General features: G+C 41.5%; 1 protein-coding gene across 1 annotated transcript in view; it reads right to left on the reverse strand.

Annotated features, from left to right (window-relative positions):
- LOC103469454 (syntaxin-1B) overlaps positions 1-12986 on the reverse strand; it is a 47628-nt gene extending 34642 nt beyond the window's left edge. The window contains exon 1 of the mRNA XM_008417139.2: positions 12619-12986. Coding sequence (XP_008415361.1) covers positions 12619-12648 — 30 coding nt within the window. The 5' untranslated portion in view covers positions 12649-12986. The remainder of the gene's footprint in view (positions 1-12618) is intronic.
- Positions 12987-12992: the final 6 nt, after the last annotated feature.

Genomic DNA, 12992 nt, shown 5'->3' on the forward strand with positions numbered 1-12992 from the left:
ACACACACACACACACACACACACACACACATAAACACATACACACAACAGAACGAAGACTGAAAAAAATATAAAACTTGGGAATCGCCAAGAAGGTAAATATGAAAAAACACCAGTCAGATATAACAGAGATCAAGAAACAAACTTAATAGCAAAGATTGTTTCTAAAATAAAAACTGAAGAAAGTAAACAACACAAAATCACAACAACTGCAATTTTAATTCCAGGTAAATATTGTAAAAATAAAATCCAAAATAAAAATGGAAAAAAAGACACAAAACTGATGATAAAATATAAATTGCATACATATATGGAATCTTTAACTAAATGTTTATTTTTGCCTTCTTCTTTTATTGTAATTCATTTTTAATTCAATATTAGTTTATTTTTGTCTCTAATTCATTATATTTTTTCTATTTTGTGAAATGTCTGTATTTTTAATCTATTTTATATATTTTAGTTTATTTTCTACTTTATTCAACGTTTATTTTCACGATATTTATTTATTCCAATTTATTTTAATTTAATTTATTTGGTCTCTTTTGTTCGTTTTTTTCTGTTCTGGATGTTTGGATGGATTTAATTCTGAGTTGTGACAAAATGACTTTAAAATAAATGAAATGCAACAGAAACGTTCCAAACATTCGTCTGGAGGATGAACTATTTGTCCTGAACTGACCTGGTGTGACCTCAGCAGGGTTCAGTCAGAGGTGGGAGGATGAGGCAGCTCAGGTGATGAAGGTTAGTGACTCACTTCCTGTCAGCGTGAAGGTGAAGCTGAGGCTGTTTGATTCATTCACCTGCACAGCCCTGACTGGGTCACCTGGTTTCTCTCTCTGCTCATTCATTCCCTCCTTCCTGCCGTCTCTGGGTGAAATGATGATGATGATGATGATGATGATGATGATGATGATGATGATGATGATGATGATGATGATGATGATGATGAGGTGGTTTCATGTCTGCCATCATCATTTATCACAAATTAAACGCTGCGGCTTCATGAACCGCTCAACATGGCTGACCCTTGTGAAGCCAATGTGCTGTTTCTGTGTTTTAATGTTAATTATTTAAAGCTTTTCCAACATGTCAATGGTTCCTTGCAGCAGGAAGTTCTCTATGACAATCCATTTCCTGTTTCTAAAATATCCTGATTCCACTTCCTGCTCCCCAGAGCGCCGTGCCGTTAGCATTAGCATTAGCGTGTTACCGTTCGGGCTGCAGCTGAAGACGACCCAAACCTCATTTTTGTCTCACATGGGACACAGATTTGAGACTTTTTTCAGTTTTCTTCTTGTTGAACACATTCCTGTTTAAATTAAAGCCCCTTGGACTGTAACTATTACCCAGAATCCTCCTCTCTGGGGCAGTGTGACCCCAGGAAGCAGGGTGGGGTCAGAGAAAGAGACGGGAATTCAAACAGCGATGAATTACAGAGAATTTTTGAATACAGACAAATTTAGTTTTGGAGTTCCACATGGATGTTTCCTCGAGACACGAATAATATTTAATCGTCTCTTTAGAAAAGCTTAAACATTTAATAGCAGTGCTAAATACACAGGTTATGATGTGTAACCATGGAAACAAGGTGTAGTTTTTACAACTGCTAACAGCTGATTAGCATCTCAAAAACTCAAATAATCCCTGAACTTTGACCCCAAATGCCAGAGGAGTTGAAAAGGAGGCTTCATGGTGCAGAGAGAGGAGAATGTTCAGGCCATCTTATCCCCTACTCCAACATCTCTAACGATGCAGAGGATTTAAAGAGGAGCAGCAAAAGTAAAGGAGGTGATGGATTAGCAACTGATGATGTCATCAGGACGTGGAATTTTGTCTCTGATTCCTCGGCATTGAGCTGTTAGCATGTTAGCATCACACAGCAACAGTCTTCAGTCAGAGGTCTGTTCAGGTAAGACTGACTGCTACTTGAGGTACTTCCGGCCCGCAGCATCACCATCCTGTGCCTCGTTGAAGGTCTTTGGATAGTTTGAGTTATGACATGTAGTTTCCTTTTGGGATAAATAGTTGACTTTAAATTTGAAACGATGATGAGACTTCAAACTGTGAAGAGAGACGTTGGTCCAACCAAAGTCGCATCATAACTGTCTGGATATTTTTATGAATTTCTCTTCAAAACACAAACGGGAAGCTCGTGTTGTCTGAAATGAAACATGAGTCCATTTTCCTTCCAAACCACATGAACCGAAAATGGGAAAATCAAAGTTTTTGGTCAAAAATACTCCAAACATTGGGCGGAGCCACTGCAGGTTGACCAATCAGAGCAGACCTGCTTCAGCATCACTTGGATAATAATTGAACCCTAAAAGTTGCTGATGCTGCAGCAACTGTGTAATAAACCAGAACCATAATTAGGTTTTGGCAGCTTCATGTGTCGGACTGCTGACGGCATCAAAACCCTTCATCAGTCTGACCCTCAGAGAACTGGAGCTGCAAAACATCACACCTTCTGTGACATCACCGTGACGTCACGATGACGTCATCGTCTCTACGTGAAGCCAGAAACCAAAACCTGACAGTAACCGACGGTAAGGAGCTGCTCTCTGATTGGCTGAGACAACAAACGAGCGAGCTTTAAAGGATGAGGAAGAGGAGGGTGAGAGGAAGAGGCTCGCCGCGCCGCTGAGGGGGGAGGGGTGCATCTATTATGCATGATGGCACACACACATAACACACACATAAAGGAGGCCAGGGACAACAGAGAGCAGAGACAGCCGTGAGTCACATGACGGTCTGACGGACCAATCGGCTCCAGATCCCCTTCAGTCAGCAGATGCATGGAGGAAAGTCAGAGCATCTCCACTGGCAGCTCGTTTTCAGAGAGGAAGAGGGATTTTCCCATCAGAGACGGTTCTGTTCATGTCTGGATGCGTTTTTAAAAATGAGGACAAAATGTCCTGAAAACCGAAAGATCCCACATGATCTCCAAACTTCCAGATCTTTGAAAGAAACAACCTGCCAGGCAGGAGGCCGGAAATCAATCCTACAAACAATATTTCAATGCAAAAGAAAACTGAAAATCAGAATTTGTCATTTCAGCTCTTTAAAGATTTTGGATCCAGTATTTGTGCAGATCGTGCCTCGATCTTCACGTTTAAAGAAAAAACCTGCATGAGACAGAATAAAACTATTTTTTAGCTTAATTTTTCTGCTTTGGGCGAAAAATTCTTCACATATTTTTCATTATTTTATCACTCATTATTTATGAAAGGCACATTTTATGTTTTTACGTTTATTATTGAGCATTTTTGCTCCTAACATCTGAAGATTTCTGGGATTTAAATCAAAGCTGTTAAAAGCAGGTCAGGAAATTTCAGGACAAACTTGAAATGTCAAAAAATCCAAAACCCATCAGACAAGATATTTTATTGCTCTGCAGATTAATGTTTTTTAAAACTAAGAATAATAAAATACTAAAAAAAAAATCCTCAGAGATGACATTTTCAATGAAATGACTCGGGATCATTGGGGCGGCCATGATGGATTATGACCACAGGAACAACCTCCAACCCTTCTGTTACCAAGTCATGAAGGAATTTTCTCATCTTTCCAACGTCGCTGCTGTTCTCTACTGTCTCCTTCATGAAGCAGGAAAAGGATGAAGATGAAACTGAAACATCTGAGCAGAACACAAGGTCACCGCATAAACTGAATCTCACAAGAAAACAGACAAACAACCTGCAGACGCACCAAAGGGAAATTAGGGAGACCAATAACCAAACAGTTTTCTGACTGGAGTACCCAGAAAGAACCACGCACTGACAAATGGAACAAACTCAAATGGAACAAAAGCGTCTGCAGCCTGAGTGTTCAGACATGCATCATGATTCTGCATCAGAAGACAGATTCTAAATAAAAATGTCTGAAAACGATAATAATGACCTGAAAGCAGTCTGAGTCAGTGAAGGCATCACAAGCCAACCCCACCACTCCTGGTCCGACTCCACATCCAAACAGAACCGGATCAGAAGCTGGAGTCAGTGCTCCGCTAAAGCTGTTAGCTTTTTATCAGCTTGGTGGCCATGCTGTCGCTCTCCAGAGGGCTGTGGCGGCCATCTTTACTGTTGTAAACAGAGTGCTGCTGGGGGATGACTATGTTCTTCCTCTGCGCTTTGTGAACAGCTTCTGGGGTCAGAAGCTAATTTGGAATTGGACATCAAGACCTGCTAAGAGAACATGACTGGTCTCCTTCAACCCTTCGATAGGGTGAGTTCCTGCTGCGTGTTTCCCAGCCTGTCTCCTCCTCCAGCTTTTCTTTGACAGCCTGAACGTTTCTGCAGCGGCCTTGACGTGCCGCTCTGCATCCTTCTGATCAGCTTCCAGTCCTGCTCCCTGATTCCTGCATACGGAGCGGTGAAAGTGACCTCTGTGCGCCTGCAGAAACGCTGAGTTCGTCCTTGATGTGGCTGCTGTTTGACCACTGAGGCAGGAACACCATCAGGGTTCAAATCCTGCAGATTTTACTGCAGCTCAACACGTCATGGTTACCGCATTGGAATATTGGCGAGTCTGCAGACACGTGTTCATTTTCACTGCAGACTTTAACTTAGTTTTAGTCGATTCTCTTGTCATTTTAGGTTTAGTCTAGATTTCGTCCAATGAGCCTTCGTACAGATCAGTTGTTTTTCTGATCTTTTAGGGCTGCAGGGAAAATCATTTCAAATATTGATAAAGTGATCAGCAAAGGACGCAACATTTTGAAGCAAGCGGACTAAAAAAAGCCTGAAGAAAGCAAATCTAAATAGTTTTAAAAAAGGAAGTCATAAATATGACAAGCATGTACAGATTGAGCCCTACTTGCCAGGTTTCCATCAACTGTTTATTTTGTACGTTTTCAGGTGTCACATTCAAAAACGTTGGAAATGGCAAAATTCAAAATAACTTCCTCAATTTTGCAAAAATGTTCAAACTTGAGGTGTTTTTTTCTGAGATTTGTGGTTCATGATAATTTGCAACCTGTGTAGCATCAGCATCTGAGGAAATCACACTCTGCTCAGCCCGATTGATTTATTCCAAACCGGTGACGTTTTAAAAGTTCTCTCAAAATTAGCCTGACAACATGGCTACTGGTGGTTGTTTAAATTGCCTTACTTCCACATGACTAAAGTTAAATCTGATTGAATGTACGGTAGTCTTATTTCATCATTTTATCTTTTTTATATGCAAACATTTATGTTTTTGCTTAGTTTTCATATCAAAAACTGCAATAGACTTTTAATCAACCAAGTTCTGCCACAGTGACCAGCAGTTACTCTGGTGTAGGTTTTGTCCTCCAGGTCAGTTTGACTGGACTTTTTCTATGGTGTTTTGAAGACATTTCGTCCGTCGTCCCAAACTGACTGTAAACTCGATGGCTTCACTGCTTGGACTAAAGCGGCAGCTGTTTTATCTTATTTTTGTATCTTTGTGTCAGTGTCCAGTGAGGGTATGTCTGCAGAAAATAGGTGAAATGTTAATGATGCATCACTGCGTTCTGTAGCTGAGATGAGATTAAAAACATAGACAAACGTTGGGCTGGGTTTGACTGCGGCCCGTTGGGTCTGAGCCCAGTCGGCCTCTTCATGACTGTTTTAAAGCAACTTCCAGACTTCAAACCGACACCAACACATGCTGACTCATGATCATCAGAAGAAACTAGCGAACAATGAATGGACGTCTGATTTGTTTAATATCTTCCATAAAACATGACAAATAGTCAAAAATGTAAAGTACAAACTGAACTGTTTTTAACTTGGTTTTGAATATTTAATTTGTCCTTCAAGGACCTTAAATGTACAAATAAACAGATCAGCAGCTAGCGTCTCTACAGCTTTATTTTGAAAGCTTTATACAACAGGAAGTGCAGCAGCTCAGTTTGAAAGTCTGATCGGAGCAATCAAAGTGTCCTTGCACGCCTTACCACAGCAGGTGTGTGTGTGTGTGTGTGTGTGTGTGTGTGTGTGTGTGTGTGTGTTCTCTAAGTAAATAAAGTCAGACGAACCCAGCCCCGCCCGCCCAGAGCTGCCAGAAGGGCAGAACAAACCAGACCACTTATCCAGGACTGAGCACACACGGCTTTGTTTAGTTTCCATCGTCTGAACCAGGAAGTCCATTTGTCTCCATAAAGCAGGAGGAAGCATTTTTACTAGTGGTGGCACTCATTTAAAATTTTTAATGGAGTTAATTGCAGGATCTGTAATTAATCGTCAATAATTTTATTCAAACCATAGACAAAATGGTTTTGTCTATGGTTTGAATTGAAAATGAGTTTCAATTCAAACTCATTTTTGCTGCTGAATTATTGAATAAATAGACATTGGAGCTAAAAAACAAAGACATTTATATGTTTTAATCTGTTCTTCAGGTTCTTCATCCATCAGATTGGAGCAAACGTTTATTCTGTCCATTGTTCCAGAGTTTCAGGAAGTCCTGATCAGTCATGGAGATTCGTTAGAAAAACAGACTATGGACGCTGACATTAGCGATAGCTGCTACATTTTTAGCATTCAGGTGCTATTTTAGGCCAGCATAGCTTCACTGATAGGCTAACTCCTTTTAGCACAACTTGAACACATTTGTCTTTTCCACCATGCAGTCAGATTGTTTAAAAGCAGAAATTAACCCCCAGCGGGACCAGAGAGAATCAGCTTCGTTGTTCATTACCGTTAGCAGAAGTTGCTTGTGCGTCTGTTTTACAGGTGTACCAGAAACGCATGAAGACAAATGTTCTGGCCAGAAACTTTGAATGTTTTTTTCATTTTATTTTATTAGATTGTTAAAATTTATGCAATTAATTAGTATTTCTATATATTTATCAAAATGTATTGATCTTATTTCTTAAGGGCTTTGTAATTCATCAACAACAATCTATTTTTAATCAAATACCCAATATTTGGCACAGTTGTTGACATAAATTGATTGTATTTGATGAGTGAATCAATAAATTGAGAAATTTGAATCATACTAAATGATTTGCTGCGATTTTGACCTGGTGCAGACTGGATTGTTGCCTTCATGCTATGGTTCATCCTGTTGGACAGATCTAAATGCAGTTGTATTCAAAACCATCAGCTTTACACTCTTCTGAGTCATCCACCTATGTTGGGAAAATTCTCCAGAGGCCTTTTTGTTGAGCGTATTCATTGGATCCACTGCATTCTGATGTAAATGTGTCTTTACAAGTTAGAGGAAGTAAAAACCAGAAACTAAAGAAAAACACGTTCTGGGTTGAAAACATGCAGGCTTGGTGACACTGACAGCACTCTGATCACATTTTCAGCCGTTTGTTTCCTCATGTTGTCAGGATGCCTCATGTCACCTCAGATATTCTCCAGCTGTAGGTTTTAATCATCGTCATTAAACGGTGCTGCTCTCATCACCTCAGGCTGCTTTGCCACCGCCTGAACCTAGCAGGGATCAGGACCGGTCTGATCACTCGCTGGCTCTGCTGATATATAATCGTTCAAACTAATTCAGCTTTCAGATGTTTAAAATCTGCACTGTGATTAATTGAACTTTAAATAATTAAAATTATACAAATATTAGCCCTTTTTAATAAGCCCTATGAAACAAACTGACATGATTACATTTTTAAAAGTGTCATTATGGAAAAAGAATATAATGGAACTACACAATATTACATGAATCAGTGCAAATATTATACAAATTGGTTTTTCATAATGTTTTAATTGGAGTGATTTAAACTAAACGAGAAATTTCTGAAATAATTTGAGCTGTGAATGGATTGAATTGGATTGTATATAGATAAACTGAATCATTTAAGAATAGTGCAAAGAGCTGGAACAGTTCATGTTATTGGATTTTGGTGCTGCAACTAATGATTATTTTAAGAATAAATTATTCTGATTGATTAATTGGGGAAAAATTTGAACATTTTGCATGTTTTTCATTTAACCACCTACATTTTTATACAATATTAGAAACACATTAAAATGGCATCAATTTGCATTGTACCTAATTTGACAAAGATTGATTAAAATTGGATGAACTGAGTAGTTTAATTTAATTTCACAAAACTAACTATCATAAAATACAAGGGAATTGAAAATTAAAGCTTAAATTTTAAGGAATGATTAATTTAATTAGGACTGACTGCTTCATCATGCTTGATGGTACTTGTATGGATCGGACATGAAATTGAACTAAAACTTTATGAAATATATATTTACTATACTATGGAAACAGTACAGCACACATCAGTTGTATTAAACTTACACCTCTGTACTTGTTTATGTGTGGTTCGGGGCCTGGCACAGACACAGCTACTTTGTGGGGTCTTGTCACGTTGTGGGACCACCAGAAAACTTGTGATATTTTAGTGTGAAAACTCAGTTTATATCAGGATAATGTCTTCAGAGTTGATAAAAAAGTCAGCATCCATCCATCCATCACCAGTGAGTTATGTCCCAGCACAGACTGCCCAACCCTCTTCCCAACTCCCCCCATTTTAGTCAATGAAAATGAAACAGGATATGTGATCACACACTCTGCTGCAAACAAACACAAACGATCCGTCTGTCACTCCATGTGCACAGATATTGTTTCCAGCTCTTTAAAATACTGTCGACATGTGGCTGCAGCAACCAGCAGAACCAGCATATCAATTATTAATAAGACGAGTATTGATGTTTTAAGGAGCGATGTTTGATATAGCAATCAAGGAAACGTCTCTATTTTACAAACCTCTAATGACTGTTGTCGCACTTACATTTGCCCTACCCATCCCATAATTACATCACTTACAAAACCGTTCAACTTAGCATGACACTGTCAGACATAGCGACCAGTTAAATCAGTGCTTCTCAATTCCAGTCCTCAGGCGCCCCTGATCTGCATGTTTTAGATGTGTCTCTATGCCAGAACAGCTGATTCAAATGATTGCATGAACATCAAGTGCTGCAGACGCCTGTTAATCACCCAGAGATACAATTCAGGTGTGGCAGAAGGGAAACACCTAAAACATGCAGGGCACCGAGTTAAATCAACATTAATTAAAGTGACATTTTAATTATTTTATTAATGTTTAATGATGTCCAACATGTGCTAAAGCCAGACTTTTGGTTTTATTTTCCATTTTTTGAGCCTTGCTTCTGTAAATTTAGTGGCCTTATGGGAAAGTTATGGGTTTAATTCCAGCTTCCTCCTGCTATATATCTGCCTCTGGGAAAAGAAGCTAACACAGAGTTGTGTACTGAACATATCTGGATGAATGTGGCTCTAGTGTAAAGAGCTTTAAACTGTCCATATGGGTAAGCTCTAGATATATTCAGTCCATTTACCATTTGTGATTTTATCTGTGAAAAGTGCAACAAAGTGCTTCACAAAGGCAGAGCATAGAAATTAAAAACACAAATTTCCTTCATGAAGAGGAATGACTGGGTGTGAAATGGTGAAAAAGGACAAAAAAGGGATGAGTAAGTTTGAAGACAAAAAGTGATGCTAGAAAAATTCATGAGGAAGACAAAAAAATGAGAGAATAAATGGAGGAGCATAGAGGGAGAGATGTATGAAGGAATAAAAGTGAGTGATAGCAGAGAAATTATGGGATAAGAAAAACCTGAATATGAGGGAGAAACCTAATGAAGATTAAACTAAAATCAGGAAAACTATGATGAGTCCGGAGAATCCGATTCACTGTTGGTCTGTGCTGGACGGGAGGAAAAGCACATCAGGAAATGTCAGTAAATTGAGTTTCTGTCGAGACACCAGAAGCGGTGAACATTCCTGCAGACCAGGACCAGCTCTTCGCTTTAATCAGCTAAACAAGTTCAGTGTTTAAAATCTTAAAATGAGCTGAAACGATTAATCAGATTAATCGATTATAAAAAAAATCAACTAATTTAATGAGTTAACTGGAGAGTGCTGACTAAGAAAGAATTTTATTTGCTGTAGGAATAACAAATTCAGAGCAGTTTTGTTCTTGGTTCAGACTGTAATCATGTATTAAGTTCCTTTTTCTGTCCAGTTATCAATCAATTAATCCATAAAACAATCCCTCCACTGTACTGATGTTCAGTTTCCACATGTGGATGCCAGAAGGATGTTCTAGTTGCAGATGGAATGCTGTTATTGCATTTTAGGTAATACATGTTTATCTACTAATTTAAAATATGAATTAAATTATTTGATTGGCATCTTTTAATGTATTTACAGTATTAAGAATTATTCAATTTAAATTAAACAATCTCCAGGATGTCACCAATTTTTTAATCCAGTTAATTAACCGTTGGAATAATCAACAGAATAATCTCTGGCAATCGGTTAATTGTCATAATTAGTAGCTCTATTGACAGATTAATCATCATATTAATCAATAAGGTAATTAATGACTAAAATAATTGTCAGTTGAATCGAGTGACACCGAGTGAAGCTAAACTAAACCTCTTCACAATAAGCGATCAATTAATGGCATGATAAATTAAAATGAGCTCCGTCATTTCCATGCTGACTGTTTGAAGGGATTCTTTTAGATATAATCCATTTTATTTATGGTTTTGGTTGGAAGTCGGGTTTTTTGCATGTTGTTTCTGAATGTGTCTCATGCTGGATGTTTAAAATGTTTTCCAGTTTTGAGGTGTCTTCTGTCCGTCTCTTCTTCATGCTCTGTGAAGACGCTGCAGGAAAAGACTCTACAGGCTGCAGACTTTGGTTGAACAGCAAAGTTTCATTGCGATAAGTCAGCATGACCCAGTTGTGAGGAAATCTTGGCCCAATCGTGGCGAAATCCTCCTGATCTCTGTCCCTTTGCTAGGACTCGGCCCGGCTCACATTCCCCACAGTAAACCAATCACCACATGAAGATATTTCACCTTCACGTCTTCTTTTGGTTCCTGCCACCAGATTGTCTGCTTATACATCTGGAAACCATAGATTAGACTTGTTTTTCTAGCTTAATGTCTTTTGACCCTTGACCTTGTTGCTTTCCCAAATTCTCCAGAAAATGTTCCAGTGTGTCTGCAAGTTCTTTACTGAATTCATGTTTTTTGGTTTTTGACAGGACGTACTTGCATTTTTTTGCTATTATTATCAATATATTACTTGAAAATGGTCTCAAAACAACAATAATTAATGCTTATCACAATTACTGCTGGGACAGTTTATTGTTCGGTAGAATCTGTCGTGACATGCCGAACGGAGGCAGATTTTTATTCCCTCTCATGATGTGGAGGAGGACCTTCCTACTCCGGTTTGTTCAACAGCAACCTGAAGATTTCCAGAACCTGGTTCAACTTTTCCAGGTTGGGTTTGGAAATCCAATGAGGTTTTTTATATCTCCAGATAAAATATTTCGAGTCAAAGCCGATCAGAGGAATGATGAGTGGAGGAAATGTCCTAACTGGACTTTTAATTCAGAGCTCAGAAAAAGAAGCATGGCTTGGTGGATGATTACTGGAGAAGAAGAAATCAAATGAAGGATGAGAGAAGCTGCTGAGGGACGGCAGTGCGGTAAACTCTGCTGAGGCCTCTTTCATTCAGATCAGCTCCACATCCAGCTGCTGATTTACCGATCAGAGGTTATTGATCCCCCTCCACCCCACCCTCATCCCCCCACCCTGACGGAGGGACAGGAAGAAATGCAACAGAAGGGAATTACTGCTTAACTCAGATCATCCCAACCTGGATGAACCCACGGGGGGAGGGGGGACACGCGTGGAGCTGCAGCAGTATGACTGCTTGACGTGATACCCCCTCACCTCCCCAAATACCCCCCCAGCACCCCCTCCCCCCATCAGTCCGCCCAAACCGCCAGCATCAGCTGTTCGCTCCAGGCGATCCAGAAACGCCGCATCGCCCCGCGCCGCCCGCGCGTCAAAGCGCCGCTCTCACCCGGCGCAGAGGCGCACAGTCATAAAATGGGTGAGGCTTTCCTACAACGAAGGCCTCCCCACCGTCCCCTCCCACCATCACCCGAGCAGGAACACGAGGAGAGCCGCATCCATCCAACTGTTCGTCCATCCATCCCTCCATCCATCTCGCCTCCTCCACATTCCCGCTGCTCTCCATCAGGGAGGCGGCGGGCTGCCGGATGCGGCCTCCATCGGCATAGAAAACAGAAAATCTGCATTTTTTCCTCCTCTCGGTCAGATCTCCTCCTCCGTTCCTCCTCCTCACACGCATGCACGGACACGCACGGCCCAAATTAGAATTAGCTCGGATGGGTGCGTTTCAAGCCGCGTTCCCGTCATGCATGCAGCTCTGCATGAGGGGAGAAAAACCCGAGCGGAGCGGCGGAGCTGGGCCTCTGCGTCTAGCCGCTCAAATCCGCCGTCAGAGGCGGAAATCCCGCAAATAATCAGAATAAAAAGAGTCCAAACTGCAGCCACGCATCATCCGCTCACACCGCACAGACTCCATTACGGGCTGCAGCACACTCTGTATTCACATCATGAAAAGCTCCGGGCCGCAGCGCGACCCGCACCCGAACCTCCGCAGAGCCGCCGGGAACCCGCAGCAGCGCGGGTCCAGCGGCTCTCCCTCCCGCATCTTACGGCCGCCGCGCTCAGGCAGGCCGAGATGCTGCGGCCGCCCGGGAGGAGGAAGAGGAGGGGAGGGGAGGAAGATGGAGGCCAGCGGGAGGATGGGAGAGGAAAAGCATCTTACGCTTCGCAGTTCCGCCGTGCGGTCCTTCATGGCGCCGAGCTGGCTGCTAGAGTGCGGGGAATCGGCCCTGGTCCGTGCGGGAGGGGGGCTGTCCAACACCGGATCCCAGCGGGTCCCTCCGGGCGTCCTCCTCTTCTTCACGGAGCAGAGATGGAGGGAGGAAGAGCGCGGTGTGACGCGTCTCCGCCTTCTGCTGCTGCTGCTTCGGAGGGTTTTTTTATCCGTGCGGTGACGGTGCGTGAATCAGCCCTCCTCCTCAGCTCGGTCTGCCTCTTCCTCAGTGGATCTCTGCCCCCCTTTCACTCCGCGCCTTTCTCCTCTTCCTCCTCGGTGCGGTCGCAGTGTGGCCCCGCAGCGCGCAAAGCAGCAGCCCG

The sequence above is a fragment of the Poecilia reticulata genome, linkage group LG8 (assembly GCF_000633615.1).
Source record: "Poecilia reticulata strain Guanapo linkage group LG8, Guppy_female_1.0+MT, whole genome shotgun sequence".
In the NCBI taxonomy this organism is placed as follows: Eukaryota; Metazoa; Chordata; class Actinopteri; order Cyprinodontiformes; family Poeciliidae; genus Poecilia; species Poecilia reticulata.